This window comes from Neolamprologus multifasciatus, chromosome 23, assembly GCF_963576455.1.
Source record: "Neolamprologus multifasciatus chromosome 23, fNeoMul1.2, whole genome shotgun sequence".
Taxonomy (NCBI): domain Eukaryota; kingdom Metazoa; phylum Chordata; class Actinopteri; order Cichliformes; family Cichlidae; genus Neolamprologus; species Neolamprologus multifasciatus.
The window spans coordinates 132,591-152,500 of record NC_140460.1 but is presented as its reverse complement, the minus strand read 5'-3'; the positions used below and the strand labels follow the sequence as shown (position 1 = coordinate 152,500).

The 19,910-nt window shown below is 43.7% G+C and overlaps 2 protein-coding genes across 11 annotated transcripts in view; one reads left to right on the top strand and one right to left on the bottom strand.

Annotated features, from left to right (window-relative positions):
- The window catches only part of pex5la (peroxisomal biogenesis factor 5-like a), a 106,076-nt gene extending 96,041 nt beyond the window's left edge, over nucleotides 1-10,035 (top strand). For all 6 annotated transcript variants that reach the window (XM_085152178.1, XM_085152179.1, XM_085152175.1 and 3 more), the window contains 2 exons: nucleotides 3,055-3,212; nucleotides 4,814-10,035. In XM_085152178.1, coding sequence (XP_085008304.1) covers nucleotides 3,055-3,212; nucleotides 4,814-5,015 — 360 coding nt within the window. In that variant the 3' untranslated portion in view covers nucleotides 5,016-10,035. The remainder of the gene's footprint in view (nucleotides 1-3,054; nucleotides 3,213-4,813) is intronic.
- Nucleotides 10,036-10,888: 853 nt separating this feature from the next.
- The window catches only part of usp13 (ubiquitin specific peptidase 13), a 34,409-nt gene continuing 25,387 nt past the window's right edge, over nucleotides 10,889-19,910 (bottom strand). For all 5 annotated transcript variants that reach the window (XM_085152156.1, XM_085152157.1, XM_085152159.1 and 2 more), the window contains 4 exons: nucleotides 16,896-17,065; nucleotides 12,887-13,073; nucleotides 12,490-12,574; nucleotides 10,889-12,240 (listed from right to left, as the gene is read on the bottom strand). In XM_085152156.1, the coding sequence (XP_085008282.1) occupies nucleotides 12,144-12,240; nucleotides 12,490-12,574; nucleotides 12,887-13,073; nucleotides 16,896-17,065 (539 nt within the window). In that variant the 3' untranslated portion in view covers nucleotides 10,889-12,143. The remainder of the gene's footprint in view (nucleotides 12,241-12,489; nucleotides 12,575-12,886; nucleotides 13,074-16,895; nucleotides 17,066-19,910) is intronic.

The following is a 19,910-nucleotide window of genomic DNA, read 5'->3' as shown; positions in this document are numbered from 1 at the left end:
CCCTCTCTGTTACTATGGTAACGCGTAAACATTTCTTTCAAAATAAGACACACAACTTCAACACGGGAAAGACCCAGGGAACTGAAACCTCAAGCCTCGCAGCCCGGTACCCAAGCGACCTGTCCGTGGCCCGGGGGTTGGGGACCGCTGATCTAGTGCGCTTTGGGCCTCTTAGTACCGACCCAGGGCTCGCAAAATTTCAAAATCCCTGGTAGCCCTTCAGGCAGGGACTCTTCAGTTTTTGGTAGCCCAAAATAAATTTAAGTAGCCTGAATAAAGAAGAGATCAGTTTTTTGATTGATGTTTTGTTTCCTGCTTTGTTTCCTTTACAATATTACACATTATAGTATAATGTTGTAACAGAAACAAAACATTAATCAAAAAATTGTTGAAACACAAATTACAACATTGTATAAAAATTACAATCATCAACTCAAATACTTGGTTCTAATTGAACAGAAATTTCTATGAACTTGTAAGAACTGTGTAGGACATGAATCAGTCTGTGTCAGATCCTGAATCTGACATTTCCACTGAAGTCACGGGTAAGAGGAAAGTGGAACCAAGATCGAGGCCATTTGCTTTTTGAAGTTTGCAAAGACTGCTACATTGTGCCAGTGGTAGTTCACTCTTTGCAACATAGTAGCTGTTCTATTTGCAATTGGTGTTTGTTCTGGGAAAGATATTGCAAATTGAGCAATAATGGATTTCTTGCATTTCTCATGGGTTCTAATGGGGGCCTTTCTTAAAATTACTGGTCCCAGTAACAAAGGCGCTTGTCGACAGAAATGGAGGGAAAACCAACAACACAGCCGGCAGAACATTATGTTATTTACACGGGTGCACATAAGTGGTCCGCATGTGCGCATTCGCTGTCAAAATAAAAGACGCGCAGCAGATAAGAAGTTGCAGCGCGCGTTTGCGTCCATATAAAAGGCTGTTTTTGTCCTAGAGTGGGATTTTCACGGCACATTCTGCACCACATCTCTGTGCGTTCATCATTTGTTTGAAGCCAGCTCACCTCCTGCAACCACTTGTCCGAGAATACGCGCTTCTTTTGTGGTTCGGACTCCTTCTGACATTTCTTTGGAGGTGGAGGAACACCAAAGTAATTGCTTAAAGGAGCTTCTTCGACATCTTTAAGAGTTCTAAACAAATGTCTGTCCTCCTCCACAAAATCTTATGTACGCAAACACGCGTTGCAACTTCTTATCTTGTGCGCGTCTTTTATTTTGACAGCGAATGCGCACCTGCGGACCACTTATGTGCAGCCCTGGTTGCGCGATCAACCTCTCACATGTTTAAGCTGCGGGAGATTTCACTTGTCATGTTTGCATAGTAAGCTAACGATTGATAAGACGATGTCAGAGGAATTGGTGCGCAAATTATCGTCACTCACCAATCAGTGCTGTCGCTCTCTATACACAGTTCACGCGATTGCAAAGTGAAAGCAAAAAACAAGCGCAAATTCAAACGCGATTTCAATATGTCACATATTGACAGTGGCTCACCGATGCCAATTAACAATTAATTATATAATTACCCAGCTACATTTCCGAAAGGATGCAAAAGCATTGACATATATTTTTCCTTCCTATGACAGCCCAACGGGCAGGGCAGAGATAGATTTTGGTAGCCCGACTGGAAAAATCGCTAGCCCCGGGACGTCGGGCTAGCGATTTTGCGAGCCCTGCGACCGGTCAGTATTTAAACACCACAGCCGACTTGAGTATTGTCGCTGAACGTGTCCATCCCTCTGCTGACAGCAGAACAGCACGCTACGTCCCATGGATCAGATCAAACTGGTTTCTTGAACATGACACTGAAGTCTCTGTACTAAAACCACCACAGTCACCAGATCCCAACAGAGCATCTCTGGGATGTGGTGGATAAATCTGCAGCAGCTGTGTGTGTTGGTTGTGTGTTATTATCGTGCTGATGTGAACCAGGATCCTTCAGGAAGGTTTCCTGTGAGCGTGTGCTGTGCTTTCTAATACTGTACATACTGTAAGAGCAGACGTCCAAACACACGCAGCAGACACGAAGCCCCAGAGTGAGGATGAGCCACGAATATCAAGGGAGAGCTTGTGCAAACAGATGCAGTGAGGCGCAGCAAACTGTCACAGCAATATGCGAACTGTCGCGCTGCCAAACCTGGCCTGGTGAACTGGCACACATATGCTCTGGCTTGTGATCCAGCACAACGACGCAGTCCGCACACACAAACACACACATAATTACGCAGAGAACTAAAAATAATCTCAGATGCATATTCACTCCACTAGAACACACAGGCATGCGACAAATAAAAAGGACACGCAAATACACCCGAGAACCTTTCTACCATTTTTCTGTATGCAAATGAGCTCCATCCTCCCAGCACTGCAGGCCGGCATGAATATTACTCACTGTTAAATCCAGCCTCCCGCATTTGACTTGGTAATATCAGGTCCCTGCTGGAAAAATAGCTCTGAACACAAAGGGAGATAATTATACACCAGTGCTGGGCTTAGCCAGAGATGAAGGATCCCTGTAACAGACCATGACCTCTGCATGTGCCCGTCTACCTGCAGGTGGGAAACAACAGCAAGGACATCCTTTGTGATATAACTCAGCTATCCTTAAATTACCCTTCTTCAGTTACTTTTAACCAGGGGAGATGTTACAACGCTCCAAAACAGCCCCTTCTTATTCAGGTCTCTAAAGAAACACTGCTTTGTCACGCTGTCGCTGCAGATGGAAGAACATGTGATGTGCAGCACCCAGATTATCTAATTCCTAATTAGTCCATCGATTGCATTACAGACACTGCTAGCTGATTTTTCAGGTCCTTCAAAGGTGGACAGCGTTTAAGCCTCGAATAATTAAATAATAATTGAAGCGATGTCGCTGATGAGTTTTAAATTGCACTAAATGACTGAATGCAAGTCTTGAGTATGTGGGTTATTTAGGCTGGCAGCATCTGACACCACACGCCACACTGAGCTGTACCCAACCTTCACTACCTGACATTTCCTATTCCTCAATCAACCGACGACTCGCGCTCTTGTGCAGGACTACTTGTTGTGGAACCGCCTCGGGGCCACGCTGGCGAACGGCGATCGAAGCGAGGAGGCGGTGGAGGCTTACACAAGAGCCCTGGAGCTGCAGCCGGGGTTTATCCGGTCCCGCTACAACCTGGGCATCAGCTGTATTAACCTGGGGGCACACAGGTGAGTGATCTGTGAGAGGGATAGCATTTCTATTCTGTTTGCGTGATGCAGTGGAGCAGAATTAATAAGCATAAGAGTCGAAGTGTAGGTCAGAAAGGGCAGCAGCTGAAGTAAGACAATGCACAGAGTTAATATGTGAATTTTCATAAATGCCAAATAAAGCATGACATCTGCACACTGAGAAGGCTGCAGACGATATTGGCTTAAAAATGAAAATGTGGCTGATTAATTTCCTGTTGATAGATTTATTATTGCAGCTCGAATCTAAATTGCAAAATGTGCGACTTGGTGCAAAAGATCTCTTCTTATGAATCATTTATGTCGTGTGGTGAGTGGATACTGTCTGCACATTCAGCTCACGATACCAATCATATGCATTCATATTTCAAAATTATCATAGAACGAGTTTTAATATGTACCTGCCAGACAACACGCAAAAGGCAAACGCTCATCCACAAACAGGAAATATTCAGATTGAAGCTGTCAGCGCAGAAATACAAGCAGCAGCACGTGACCGGAAATCTGACACGAGCAGACATCAACACATATCCAGCCAGTTACACTCAGAGATGGGCAGTAACGCGTTACTGTAATCCAATTACTTTTTTCAAGTAACGAGTAAAGTAAGGGATTACTATTGCAAAAACGGTAATTAGATTACCGTTACTTTCCCGTAAACACAAAAAATATTTTATTTTATGTGCTGGAATGTGCAGAAAATAGGTTTAAATGTTAAACTAATTTCTTCCAGTCAGAGAATGTTGCAGATAATTAAATTTTTGCTTGATGCATAAAGTTAAAAGATTAAAACTAATAAAACAAGTTTTAAAAAGAGACTTTTCCATTTGATTACATTTTGTATGATGATTATGCAGAAAAAGTAGAATTGGGCTGAAAGATCTATCACTTTATCACCTATTCAGGTTGTAAATCCTGTTTTTAAAAAGTAACTAAGTAATTAATTACTTTTGAAAATAAGTAATCAGTAAAGTAACGGGATTACTTTTGGGGGGAAGTAATCAGTAATTAGTTACTGATTACTTTTTTCAAGTAACTTCACCAACACTAGACAGCCGTCAGTGGCTGAAGTAAATAAATAGCATAGACACTAACAAAATAAAAGCATAGAAATAGAAACAACAGGACTTCAGGCTAAACTAGTTCAAATGAGTAAGTTTTCTAAACCTTACCAAATAAAAGGTTTGTGCTACACTAAAACGCAAGAAAGGCCTTGACGTTGAGGTAGCTTTAAATGTCTGCACATTTGCCTTAATGCAACCACACAGGTCCTGTTAGTTTGGCAGCTGAGACGTCTGCAGAGTGATCAAGTGCAGTAAGGTTTGTTTTGGCCTTTTTGTTTATATTCTTGTTGTGCAAAATGAGTCTCGTCTTCCTCACCCCAACCGACTGGGCGGGCCTCTCTCTGAGCCTGGATCTGTCCAAGGTTTCTTCCTGTTTGATGGCAGCAAACTTTCTCAGGGTCATCTTTACCACTATGTAGCATCGCCTCTTCTTTTAACAACAGTCTGTACGTGTCTCAGAACTGAGGAGACCAGCTGATGGAAGTTTGTGATGACTTGCTTTTATCACTTCTTCCCCAGAGAGGCGGCCAGCAACTTCCTGACTGCCTTAAGCCTTCAGAGGAAAAGCCGGAGTCGCCAGCAGTCCCACCAGGTGATGTCTGGAAACATCTGGGCGGCTTTGAGGATAGCTTTATCCATGATGGACCAGCCTGAACTCTTCCAGGCGGCAAATATCGGCGACTTTGATCTTCTCATGCGGGCCTTCAACTTAGACATTTGACGACCAGGAGGCAGTAAAGCTAACATCTGCCCCCTCTTCACTTACTATCTGATTTCTACCCAACAGCCAAAAGTCCAAAGTGCACACATCAGAAGGGACTGATGGACGTCAGAGACAACAGTGTATTTTTACGCACGTCCAAATTAACTACGTCAAAGCTATTATATTTTTCACCCAAGTACCTCGGAGCAGGGGACAGGTTCTTCCAAGGGTTTGAAGGGACTGCTCTGTGTTGGATTTGCACTGTAATTTGTGATTTCCCTGAAGAGCACAAGGACGGGCAAAGATTGTACGAGCAATGCCTTAGAGAACACATCAATTAAACCTGAGTCATCCAGCGGAACAGAGCAGAGACGGGTGTACGAGCCTGACCTCACAGGCCGTTTTCACAGAAAAGAGGAAAAACGTTTCCCGATTTCTCTCCTGAAGGATTTAGTGAGCAAAGACTGCAGCGTATAACTCCAGACTCTGTTCCTGGCTTATTTTCATCCTCTTTCATGGGAAAATAACGATACTGCATGAATAAGCATTTTCATAACTGGATTCTTGTTTAACATACTTTTAGAAGTTTTCCCTTTGCACATAAACAGATATAACTTCCTCCGTCCGAGTGGAATGTGCAAGCCAGGTCTGTAAAGCCTTACCCGAAAGCATGCGACCAACAATATTTATTTATACTATTTTTATGGAAACAGAAAAAACCCACACTAAGCCATTTTCAGACTAGTTTCATTTTCTTTAAATAACTGCTGTCTTTTGAACTTGAAAGCTTTCTGAGCCACTAATTTTTGTTTCGCTGGGTTTTTCTCTCCTTTTTTTGGCTCCTAGCTCCTCTTTGTTCCCTTTAAGCTGACTGCAGAAACACAGAAAAGCTGAGCAACAGCAATCTATAAAACCTTCATTAGTCTTTTCAAACTTTAGCATATGAAAACGTTATTCTTAGTCTAAAAATATCTCTTTTTATCTTCTTCTGCTAGTTCTGGGATGGCGTCAGAGCTCCTAATGACTACTGTACACATTATACAGTCCTTTTTATTTTTGCTGACCGGTTTGTTTTCTGTTGTCTGCTGACGCCGTCACTGCTGTCTTTGCTGCTCCTCCAAAGACAGCAACGCTCATGCATTTAATAGTCATAATGCACGATTTAAATATTTCCGTAAGCTTGGGCAGAATGCTGCACATGTATGATGAACGCTGTTCGTTTCACCACACACTTCACATCAGGTTGCAAACTCGAGATGGTTATGCATCTGCAGAAAACATGATTGTGTGAATGCAGTGACTCTCCTGCTGCAGGCAGAAAGCTTTTCCTTACACTTTTTAGCTGACAGCTTCACTTGCATCACTGCTGCTAGTTTGAAAGTCACTCTCTGAAGTGAATACCCTGTACCTCGCTGTGCAACAGAGTAAATGATAGATAATCTTCTGTACTGCATAGCTCAGCACATTCGGGTGTTTATCAGGCGTGTCCACGGTCTGGGTGCTGCAGAAAGTGGTTTTATTGTAGCTCCTATGCAAAAGGTCATGTTTTATGTTGCCATTCTGAATTGTTGTGGGTCCCGTCTGCCTCGGCGGACCGAAAGGAAGCGTCGTTTCGGTGTTTGGAAAGAACGCTATCAGGCAGAAGCAGAGACCAGTGCGCGAGCCATTCATCTTCCAAACTGTACAGCCGGGTGTCACGGTCTGGACAAGAAGAAGTGTTTCATCGGGAAGTTGCCAGAATGAAAACAAGTGTCCTCCCAGGGAGAAAAGTGGTCAGAGGCTCTGACGAGAAGAAAGACTGATCGACACAAAGAGTGCAGCCTTCTGCTTTTAGAGCCAGGCGCACGGACACGGCGTCTTTGACATCAGTCGCATCCATCAAATTCATCCATGTGTTGAGCTTTATCAAGCTCCATACATTCTGTCCTTGTTGTCACACTAGCTGCATTAATATTCGCGTCTGTGGCGCTGATGAAAAAAGATCAGCTGCTCTACTTGCAGATACTTAAAAAATGTTGGCACAGACTCTATTTATCACACACCAGGATAAACAGATCAAACACTGGACGAGGAGTCAGTGATACACAGCACATATGTGCATGCCTCTAACAGTCGGCCTCAGAGGGGAGCGAACAGCGACTTTGGCAGTGAGGCCAAAGCAGGGTGCATGCACAAATGCATCCACTGTGGGAGACTGGACGATGATAAAAGGTGTCCTTCACTGGAGCCAATCAGGTTTACATCAGGAGTTTGATTAGCATTAAATTACTGTGGGAGTCAAATGTAAGCATGCTTGCAGCTCCATGCGAGGGTCTGATGCCAGTTTGGCCCGGACTGAAAGGGGTGGCGTGAAATTTGCTTCCAGCACGTCTCCAAAAACAAAAGTGTGACTCGGCCGGCAGAATGGGTTTAACCAAATAACTGCAAAGTTTGTGACGGCGCCATGAACCTGCATCGAGCTTTAGAGCCGTCTGGCTGTTAGCGTGTTAATATAATAAAGTTAAAGCTCTGCAATCCCTCACCTGCTTTCTTGGGTGTTCAGCCGCTGTTCTTCACATCACTGCCACACCTGTCAGTCGTAATACTCTCATCCAATCACCTTCTTGCCCGCCTTCTTTGAGCCAATTAGCTTCCACTCTGGTTTAAATCTGTGCTCTTCATCATTCTCCCTTTCAGTCATTTGCACAACCCACCTCGTCCCATCTCCATTTTCATGTTCACCACCACCAGCGTCTAGACTCCAGGGGGTCCTGTCCTAAATCCTGTTACTGCTGGGACAGGTAAGACGGGTCACCAGAGTCTGATCGCCAAATACGTCCATTTCTTTGTCTCAACAAATCATGTTCAGTTCTTGATCTCTCCTTATTGAACACAGGAGATATTATCAGTATGTCAGCATTGCAGAGTGCTGCATTTCGCTCAAAGCTCCACTTTTAGGCCCACAGAGCAGCTGGCATCCAGTGCACGACGCTCCCCCTTCAGTTTCCTTTGCTTTAACCCAGCCCTGTAGTAGGTCCCTATCAGCGAGTGGTTCTGCAGGCCAGGAGCTGTTCCACATTTCTACCTGACATGCCCGTCCCCCCAGGTGTTTTACAAAATCTAGTTGTCTTATGAGGCCCTCGCTCTTTTCCATTACAGGTTTCCACAGGTTCGTGTTTTTTAAAGGAATCATTGCTGGGCCACAACCTTCTTCTGCTGTCCACATCTTTCCATCGTGCATTGAGATAGGATGCAGTTTTCTTTATTTGCTGAACCTACTACTGTACCTTCTCAGGTGAACTGACCTAGCCTAACGCATGCACCTGTGCAACAAACCGAGGCTGTTTGCATGTTAGATCCTTTACATTTCTACTTTTTTAATGACGTTTTCATTCGTATGCATGACATACATGGAAGTGCTTTCTCTCTCGACCCCAAGAAAAGTAAATATATCGTGAGGTTTCCTTGCAATATTGCTATAATGCACTTTTGAGTTCGCAAACTTAAACATGATGTATATAAACAGTATGTATTCTACACAAGATGCTTTTTCTTGCATGGAAGTGTGAGGCTCAAAATAACGAGGCCCAGCACACTGCAAACATACTTCAGCTTGAATACTGGATAATCATAGTTATGCACAAATGTTATATTTATTACAAATTACAAACACGTTTGTAGCCACTGCAATGACCCCAACCTATAAAGCTGTCTAGCTGTTATTGCACAACTCTTAGTGCTGTTTTTATGTAGACTTTCACAACCTGCTGCGACCCTTTAACCGCTGTTTTTATAAGGTTTTAATGTTTGCAAGAATCACTGCTCCATTAGTTCAGTTTACACTTAAGAAAGAGGGAGAGTAAACGTGGACAGTCATAAAACTTACACAGACTTGCTCACCGTGTCTTCTGTTGTGGAGACCTGAAGTGTTCAAAGGTGTTACGCAGTTTTATGGATCGAAAACAGACCAAATACAATCGTACATGCTCACTGACCGCTTTGTTAGCTACACCTGTTCAGCTGCAGAGATGCAGATGTGATTGTGAATGTGGTTGTTGGTACCAGAAGGACTCGTGTGACTACTTCAGAGACTGTTGACTCCTCTCTAGTTTACACAGAGTCTGAAACCAGGAGCAGCAGATGTAGAAGAGCATCTGTGAACATGTCACCACTGCTGTCAGCTAACAGGAAACACACGGACCATCAAAACTGAAGATTCGAAACACGTCTGATGCTCCTTGATTTCTCGGTCAGAATTTGGCATAAGCATGAAAACATGGCTGCCTGTGTCAGTGGGTCAGATTGGTTGTGGTGTAATTCTGGTCCCCTTGGTATAAAAATGAGCATCATTTAAACACCGCAGCCTACCTGACAACGACCACGCTGATAAATGTTTCCATTCAGCTTCTTGGATAAAATAAGATTTAATTATATATTGAATTTATTAAAAATGTGTGCAGGGGCACTAGCAAGGTGTACCCAATAAACTGTCCAGTTAACGATCATAATGAGGCAATCACATCTTGTTTCTATTAACTGAAAAACTAATAAATACCCAGACACACAAATAATTCTTCACTCTAATGAAACAATGATGCTGAAATAAAAAGGTCAAAAAAAGACTCCAGAGCAGGCACATTATTCTTCATTTCACTGGAGTAACTTTGTTTTTGTGTCTCAATGAGACACTTTTTATTTGGCTTTGTCCACTTTTATTATCTCTAAACGATTTGTGCTTTTAAATGTTGGCGCTGAGGTACAGAAAATCATAAAGCATTTACGAAGTGATGGCTTCACTGGTTGGGCTCATTACGGTTGCTGTTGCAGACTCCTCCACTGCTGCGGTTCAGAACTTTGTTCTCATTTATTTGCGTCACAGTATATGAATCATATATTTTGAGGGATGAAATTAGAAATAATGTAATTTGTATACAGCCACTTGTTTATTGAAACACCTATAATGCATATTACTCTCCCTGTATAATCACGAGGACAGCAGTAGCACCTTTGGAACAATATGAAAGTAATCTTTTAAAATAAAGTGTTGTTATATATTCGACACTCCCGTGTCTTTATTGTGCGACTCCTGCCCGACACGAGGAAGCCAGGTCTCAACAAACATGTCGTTTATTAAATGATCCAAACATCGTGAGGAAACAGTGCCACTGGTACTGCCGTGACTCTGTTCACATACACCGAAGCCATATTTGGGTACATTACAAAAGTCAGCTTAAAATCATCAGTTGAAGGAGAGAAAACTACAGAAAGGACACAAAAAAGATTAGAAACAGAAGCTTTTTGACATTTAGTTAAATGAAGCTCACAAGAGAACAACGGTACAACCCAAATGACTAAATGTCTCTAGTTAACATGCTGACAGTGAAAAACCTTTCTTCCTTTTTTAAATGACAAAATGAACCTTTACGTTTTCAACAAGAGAAGAATGGACGCGAGCTGGAGAGGAAAGAAGAGGACAGAAACACAAAGACGGGACCACGAGGAGCGTTTACCCATCATCAGGCAAAAGCTTGTCACAAACACAAGACTTGCATAGAGATGTTTAGCGTTCCCCGATGCATAGACAAACAGTTGTTCTGGTAAGAGGCTAAGATTTGCTCGGGGAAATCGAGGCACAGTGTTGTTAAAGGGGAGTCACATGGATTCATTATATAAATTACATTTGTGTTTTTGTCTGTGTCGATGAAAGAAACCATCGCGGTGCTGTTCTGCTTCTCTTTTCTACTCTCTTTGTCAACAGCACGTCTTCCCTTTGAGCACGAGAGCCTAAAATAATTAACTGAACGTTTGATAAAGTACGATTAATTTGAGCAGAACTCCGGAAGCAGACCGCGCTCTCCGAGATGAACAAAACGTGAATAAAAGTAAAGATATGAAGCCAAGTATGGAGATACTGACAGTGAAGAGCACAGTGTTTAATCCATCCTGTACGTGATGAATATTACTGAGCAGATAAGTGAGCAGAGAGCCGGTGGCTGCAGCTGCAGCTGTAGCACCAGTGTATACATTCAGAGGAGGTCACTGTACAGCTGTTCTCATACAGCTGTTCAACAGCAGATTTGGTTATTAGTGCATATTGCTCTAAAACATTCAAACGTGGCCTGAATCATTTTAGCGTCTGGGTTACAGTCCGAATCTGTCAGAGTGATAAAAGAACCACCGTGAGCCAGGTGCAGCCGAGGAACAGTCGAGTTTGCAGATATTTTGCACTTTGAGCAACAAGTATGTACACAAAAGGTTCGCCTGCGTTACTGTGTAACCTCCCTGAACAGGGACGACTGGACAGCCAGGCTGGCCTTAGCTAGATCGAATCAAATGAATATGATCTTTGGCAGTGCTGCACTCTGGTAGTTTGTGACTGGAAGTACAGTGCAGGTGCAGGAAAGAGTCAAAAAAGTGCAACAGGGACAGAAATGACGTAATATCCTGACAGCTCGGCCGGCGCATCAGGGCGTTGAAGTCTTTTCATTAAACGTGACACACGTACACGTCGGCCTCGAGCATCACCGGGACAAATCTAGTTCACGCCCATTTATCACTCTGAAGCTCACGCGGTGACTTCCACGTGTGGAAAACCAAAACTTTTCTTTCTTAGTGAAGTTTGCTTCATATTCGTTTTACACGAAGCACTTGGGATTGCACTGGTGAAGGAGCATCGCTCCTCTTTCCAGTTTCTCAGGAGGAAAAACATTCAATGCAAAGCCGCCTGCAGCCCAGGAGCTTCGTGTTTGTTGCTGCAGCTTCAGAGCAGGGCTGGCAGTGAAGCACTTACGTACACATTTATAAAATGCACTTTGGGAAAGAAGGAAAATCGGCACAGTGACTGAAGGCAGAGAAGAGGAGAAAGACTGAGATTTGATGGCGTCGTGTAAAGAGCACGATCGTAGAAATTGCACAGATCCCTCTGTACCAACACTGTAGAGACAAGTTCTTCCTTTGAACACAAACGTTGATATACACACATTTAAAGCTTAACACTAATACACAAAAAGCACGTCGCTTTCCTTCTGACCAGACTTCCTGGTTGCTCTAGAATGACATCACAATAAGGCAAGCAGCTGGTCGGCGAGGTTATCCCATCGTTCCCACTGAGATCTGCCAGTCTGGGTCTGTGGTTATGTAAAGGACACGGGCGCAGCGAGCGGCGGTTTAACTGCTCGACAGTCGATGGTAAAAGTAGATGTAGCCCAAGTCCTTCGGAGGTCTTTCTGACAAACACACTTTGTGGTCGTTGTAGATCACCCACCTGCAGCGGGAGAAGCGCACATTAAATTTACACAAATGCTTTTAAAGTGTCATTTTCTCAGATTTTAACGGTTCATTATTCTTTTTCTACTCGGTGTGAAGAGGAAACAGGCTCAGCTATGATCCAGCAGCCAGACTGCTGATCGTACAACTAAAATAATCTCTGCACACAGGTAATGTAACGAGATGAGACATCAGAGATGTGTCAGGCCTGCATGTCGTCAGCTCTGCAACACTGCGTGCCGCTCACCGTCCCTCCTTTTTGATGTGACAAACATAATGTCCGGACATCGTGGACGCTCCCATGTGACTGATGAAGGCAAAGAGCTCATATCCTTAGAAAAAGAAGGAGAACAAAGTCAGTGAGTGACAAACTAACGCAGAAAACCAGTTAAAGTGATGATTAAACTGCTCGTTTTCAGTTTTAACTTAAAAACAGGTGATTTGTTGAGCACGTGGGGATAAAATGAAGGCATTTAACTTGTTTTTTGATGCTGCTGCACCTTGAAACTCGGTGCCCAGCAGCACGTGGGTGCAGCATGCGTCATAATCAGACCTGACTGGGGCTAAAAAGGCCCGTGGACGCTCACAGTGTCGAGATTAAATTCAAGGGCAGAGCATGTTTCTGTTGGAGGTCGTGCACTCACGTCCTGGTCCGTCTTTGACTCTGGGGCCCGACGCGTCGCCGTCTGGGGACAACGTGGCGTCGCTGTGCGAGTTGGAGAAGGCGTTGTCATTGGGCTCTGTGTCAGCCATGTCTGAAAGGGCATCGCTCTCCTCCTCCTCCTCCGGGTGGGTGAAGATCCAGTCGAGAGCTCGTTCAAGATTATTGTTCTGTAAAATGCCAAAAGCGACACAAACACGGTGAGCTCGCTGACATTCAGGACTGAAAAGGCCGTAAATATCCCAGGAACGCCAAGAATCACAGGGAATCTCTTCTTCTCATGCAGATGTGAAACTGCTCACTAGGTGATGTCCCATTCTTATACAAGTGCTTTAACCTCCTGAGACCCGAACTCGTCCACAGCAGCAGTTTTTATTTCTCTTTGATATTTGGTCACATTGGGGCTGATGAATGTTGAAACAGAGAATTACCAGATTTTGTTTTTTTACATTATTTGAGTTTTTATGAAAAATCAGAGCCACATGTGAGGATATTTGTTTAAAACTTTGATAAAACAGTAGCAACATAATGTCCTCGTGAGTGGATATCAGGCCCTCGAGCAAAATTGAGTATTTTGGTCTAAATAACCCAAAATATGTGAACGCAGGTCCTAGCAGGTTAAAGCACTTTCATCTCATTCACACATTCACACAAGCAGCTTTTTCTAACATTCACACTGCAGTGATGCACTGGGAGCAACTCGGGTTCAGCATCTCCAGGCTGCAGCAGCAGGGATCCAACTACAAACCTTCCTTAGTGGATGACCTGCTCTTCATCCTTAACCACACCCACAAATATTTCTGCTTTTCCTGGAAAAATCATTTCCTGAAATGCTCAAACCAACAGTCACAGTAGAAGCAGCCGTGCTCGTGGGAAACCAGAGCTGATGATTGAATTTTGGGGGGATTTATTTTCCCCCACAGCTCCGGTGCATCTTGTCTCACTTTTAGGAACGTGTTAAATGAACAATTATTTACTGGAAAGGTGAACGCAAACATCCGCCTGTGCTCGTTTCTCCACAGAGGATGTTTGCGTTCGGTCCAAAATAGAGGTGTGATTGCTGGGGACTGTCAGCGTGAGGAGCACGTCGGGATGATGAGGAGCACGTCGGGATGATGAGGAGCACGTCGGGATGATGAGGAGCACGTCGGGATGATGAGGAGCACGTCGGGATGATGAGGAGCACGTCGGGATGATGAGGAGCACGTCGGGATGATGAGGAGCACGTCGGGATGATGAGGAGCACGTCGGGATGATGAGGAGCACGTCGGGATGATGAGGAGCTGCCTGATGTTGTCACCGCGCTTGAAGAGCAACTCTCGTTTTCTTCCTTGTGCTAATAATGAACCGAGACTTGAGACCGCCTCTCTGTGTCACACCTCCATCCCTCAGGACCAGTGTGAGCGTTTTTCCACTTCAGCATCACGGAGGCAGCGGGTTGGGCGCACTGATGATGAAGCCTGGTGTGTCTATTTGTGCGTCTGACAGTCTGCTGGGCTATTTCTGCTGAGGGCGCACTTTGAAAGGTGAGAATCAGAGGCCATTTCAAAACAACTGATGATTTACTGCGACTGTATCACGCTTGACTCATTGAAAACATAAATCAATAATAATAATAAATAATAATTCAAAGTGAATCTGATGTGATGATACAGCAAGTTGAAGCGTCAGTGAGCCGTGAGCTGAAACCTGCCAGTTTGTGCTGCTGGGATCACAGCTAAATGTAGACATGTCTAATCACTCATGTACGACCAATCACATCTGCCCTCTGTTTAAAATCACCAACTTCCCCTCCTGACACATTCTTCCATTTGCTTAGTGTTTCTTCGAGGTTTACAGGCTGTACTTCCCTGATTGTTACCCGATTCAGTTTTATAATGACTCCATGAATGGCTGTCAGAGTTTCTGTCCTCTTGCGTTTCAAACTAACAACATTTATGGTGCCTGGAGGTCAGAGCTGTGTTTTCGTCCCATCAGAGACAGTGAAGCGCTCGATGGTTCTTTGTTGTCCCGATTTCCGTCCTCGGCTCTGATTTATTTCTGTATAAATATGTAAAGTATTGTATGTTAAACAGGCTGAGATGCAGGCACCACCTTATCGGCTCAGGCTGACCATCGCTGTCCCCACAGGCCGTTGGTGTCGTTTAAAATAAATCCCTGCTCTCACGAACTGCAGCAGGAGACCTTTTCAGTCACACAAAACGGTATTTGTAAGTAGGCAGGCACGTGCAGAGGGGGGGGCTAGAGGGGCTTGAGCACCCGCCCCTTTCCTGATGGGTGCCCATGGTGCCCTTTTGTTGAGGCAACTTTTTAAAAAAAATATTATTATTATTTTTTTTGTGTGTGTGCGCGTGCGGAGTCCTGTCTGTGCCCCTCAACAATAATATTTAACTATTAATCACAGTTTTGCTAAATAAAAGGATCTGGCTTGCATCAGTCACATGATCGCATTTAACCAATGATCGCTCTTGACTGCAGAACGCGCTGGTTACGAGTCGGGAACGAGCTCACAAAGAGCACGCGCATATTTTGCAGTCGGAGAAACACAAGTTAACTCAGAGACACAGACTGATGCGACAAAACCAGTAAGTAGGTGTACAGCGTACACTGTAGTCTACAGCACACAGGAGTATTAGCTTATTACGGACACGTTGGTAAGCTGTCTTGTTGCAACTGACGAACTGAAACAAACGAGCGTGCTGCGTGTGCAACAGCGTGACAAACATTACCTGTCCTTTTATTAACTGCACATGTAGTGCTGGTCATAGCTGCTGGCTACCTGTGTAAGGCTGTCATGGGTCTGTATCTCTGTCCACCGTTTTAGGGAACATATTTAGTTTTAAAGTAAGTTTCCGGGCTTTTCCTGCCTTTCTGGGGAGATTATATTTCACTAAAAAACGATCTAATATGCAAAACACACGCTGTATTTTAAAGAACATACATTAAGAAGCAGATTATATTAGATTTATATTTTAAATAAGACAAAATTTGGATTTTACAGCAGTAAAATTATTGTATCTCTACAGTTTAAAATAAGCTTTGCCCTGCACAGAGTGGATAGTGAAACAAATGGAATCATCATAAATACATTATTTCATATTTATTACTTCCCCCTCCTCATTGCTTTATTACTGTAGCTCTAGTAATAAATAATAATGTAAGGATTCTGGATCAGCACAGTGATGCCCATAGTGTATACAATATTCTGAAGAAGGTCTAAAATGTCCCTGTGTGTGCGCATGTGTGTGTTTTATTTAGATGGATTTAAAAAAAAATATTACTCATGATATAACAATGTCCAGACATGCCTGGTAAGGACATGAGGAGGAAATAGTAGGAGCTGTGTGAGGCTACTAAAGGCAGGGCTATAACATTTTTCTGTCATCATTTTATTATAGATTTAGTGCAAGAGTTGTTAGGTGTGGATAATTAGATTATAGTTTATTGCAATAGCAAGTTGTGCCTTGTTCTCAGATAGACAGCAAGTGGAGAGTGATATATGAAATGATGGGATGGAAGGAAGAAGAGAAGCAAAGAGTGATTCACAGGCAGAGCCTAAATTATTTCTCACAGTTTTTTGTTGCCTTATGGTTCCAAGCGCTGTCACCAATCTTTGCATTTTGTTATTATCTCATGACACTTGTTTAATCAGCTACCATCTCTCCTATGGACTTTCTAATGTCTACAGTGTCAGATCAACACAGCCCTGCCCTTCCCATATTAGATTCTTGATGAATGTGTGTTGTTGTTATTCAGCCTGGTTCAATGTGCCCCTTTTTAACTTTGAGCACCTGCCCCTTTAAACCTCTCTGCACGGCCCTGTAAGTAGGGATGGGTACCGGTATCCGGTGGTTTCGGATAAAATCTAAACGATACCCATCCCTATTTGTAAGACATCTCAGATACCAAAATAATTATCTGAAGTATTTGAAACACTTTTTTGTGCTGGTGGCTAGAAAGACTCCAGTGGACATAGTGGGCAGAGGACTGACCGTGGCTTTGAGCGCGTGGATGCTGTGAGTGCGGGGGAAGCCCATCGAAGTAAGGATGGCAATGCTCTCCTCGGGGGGCGAGTTGCCCAGCGGGGCGGCGCCCGTGAGGCTGTCACCGGCGGAGGGGCCGGGGTCAATCATGGAAGGCAGAGTGAGCGGCTCTGCAAAGTCTGAAAAAGAGACAAAGGAAAAAATAATGATCAGCACGTTCCCATTTATGTTTAACCTGATTACTGTGCGTTTCTGCTTTGGAGGTCAAAGGTCGCATTTCTAGAGCCGTTTTCACCTGACAACGCTAATTCAAACAGTAAAGCGATTAAAGCTGATCACAGACGTCCGACCGGTGTGTGACTAATTGGCACTATTTCAAACACAGAAGCGGTCCCGTTAGGAGGCGTGTGGGAGGCAGCCGATACTTACTCTGTAGTGGAAACGACACACATGCACCCTGTGGACTGTTTGTCACAGTCATGTAATGTTCCTCTTTCTGAATTCAGACTGAACTTATTATAGTTGGAACAAAAAGCCTCAGAAACACCATCTATCTGCTATCTGGACAGCAGATACTTAACCTCCAATACCATTGCTAGAAATCTCAGGCCATTTCCTGAGAGAGAGGTCTTCTTTGACTTTGAATCAGGTCTGTCACTACTTTCCTTTAGCTGACGTACTGAGAAAATGAGGCACCTCTTGACTTACAGTCATGTTGAAAGTCTATCTGCACGATAGGGACAAAAGATGGTCGTCCATCAAGCCAACCATCTGTACTTTTCATCCAATCAGGCTGGTGTATTTCACAGAAATATTAGGCCACACCTTGTAATCTTTGGATCGATTATGTATGAACTCACCTGGCCATGCAAACCTTTGTGAAAGAATGGACTCTAAAGAGAAGATCTCACTGAGCGTGGTGCTGTAACAGAACGACTCGACGAGTCACCTACTAGATGATCCACGATAACCTTGTAAGTGGTATCACTGCAAAGTGGAAGCACTGAAGAACCACTCAGCCAGGAGGTGGGTGACCATGTAAAGTTACAGAGTCACTGAGTGCTGAGGTGCAGAGCCACCAATGCTGCGAGCTTCAAAGCTCCTGTAAGTGTAACATGTGGCTTGTCCAGTATTTCTGTTCATTTAGTGTATTTGTTACTTCTGAACTAGATTTCTGTCCTTATTATCAGGATGTAAATGTGAAAGAAATGCTGCAGCACGAGTACTAGCAGGAACTAGGCTGATCATATTTCTCCAGTACCAGCTTCTCTTTGTAAAATGCAGAACTGAATATTTTTTAAACAGAAAAAAGCTCAATCATATCTGAAAAGGTCTTATGTTTGCTATTGGCACGTCCCTCCCTTAGTGCAAATATGCTTGTTGTTTTGTAAAGTAATCAAAGGTAGATCATGCTGTAGGTATTACAGGTACTGTGCTGCAGTGGTTTGTATCATATCTATCTAATAGACTCCAGTTTGTGCATGTAAATGGAGAGTCCTCTTCACACACTGAGGTTAATTATGGAGTTCCACAGGGTTCAGTGCTAGGACCAATTCTGTTTACATTATACATGCTTCCCTTAGGCAGCATCATTAGAAGACATAGCATACATTTACACTGCTATGCAGATGACACCCAGCTCTATCTGTCCATGAAGCCAGATAACACACACCAATTAGTTAAACTGCAGGAATGTCTTAAAGACATAAAGACCTGGATGGCCGCTAACTTTCTGCTTCTTAATTCAGATAAAACTGAGGTCATTGTACTCGGCGCTGAAAAGCTTAGAAATATGGTATCTAACCAGATTCTTACTCTGGATGGCATTACCTTGGCCTCCAGTAACACTGTGAGGAACCTTGGAGTCATTTTTGACCAGGACATGTCCTTCAACGCACATATTAAACAAATATGTAAGACTGCTTTCTTCCATTTGTGCAACATCTCTAAAGTTAGAAATATCCTGTCTCAGAGTGACGCTGAAAAACTAGTTCATGCATTTATTACTTCCAGGCTGGACGACTGTAATTCATTATTATCAGGATGTCCAAAAAACTCCCTGAAAAGCCTTCAGCTGATCCAAAATGCTGCAGCAAGAGTCCTGACAGGGACTAGAAAGAGAGAGCAGATTTCTCCTGTTTTGGCTTCCTGTTAAATCCAGAATTCAAAATCCTGCTCCTCACATACAAGGTCTTAAATAATCAGGCCCCATCTTATCTTAATGACCTTGTAGTACCATATCACCCTATTAGAGCACTTCGCTCCCGCTCTGCAGGCCTACTTGTTGTTCCTAGAGTATTTAAAAGTAGAATGGGAGGGAGAGCCTTCAGTTTTCAGGCCCCTCTTCTGTGGAACCAGCTTCCAGTTTGGATTCAGGAGACAGACACTATCTCTACTTTTAAGATTAGGCTTAAAACTTTCCTTTTTGCTAAAGCATATAGTTAGGGCTGGACCAGGTGACCCTGAATCCTCCCTTAGTTATGCTGCAATAGACGTAGGCTGCCGGGGATTCCCATGATGCACTGAGTTTTTCCTTTCCAGTCACCTTTCTCACTCACTATGTATTAACAGACCTCTCTGCATTGAATCATATCTGTTATTAATCTCTGTCTCTCTTCCACAGCATGTCTTTATCCTGTCTTCCTTCTCTCACCCCAGCCAATCACAGCAGATGGCCCCGCCCCTCCCTGAGCCTGGTTCTGCTGGAGGTTTCTTCCTGTTAAAAGGGAGTTTTTCCTTCCCACTGTCGACAAAGTGCTGCTCATAGGGGGTCATATGATTGTTGGATTTTCTCTGTATCCATTATTGTACAATCTACTGTACAATATGAAGCGCCTTGAGGCGACTGTTGTTGTGATCTGGCGCTGTATAAATAAAATTGAATTGAATTGAATGGTATGCAGAGATTTCTGGCCTGTTCCCAGTCAGCTCCCAGTTTGGATGTGGGAAACAGACTCCCCTCTCTGCCTTTATGATGAGGATTAGAAACTCTTTAAGCCTGAATCATCCCTTATTCATGCTGTC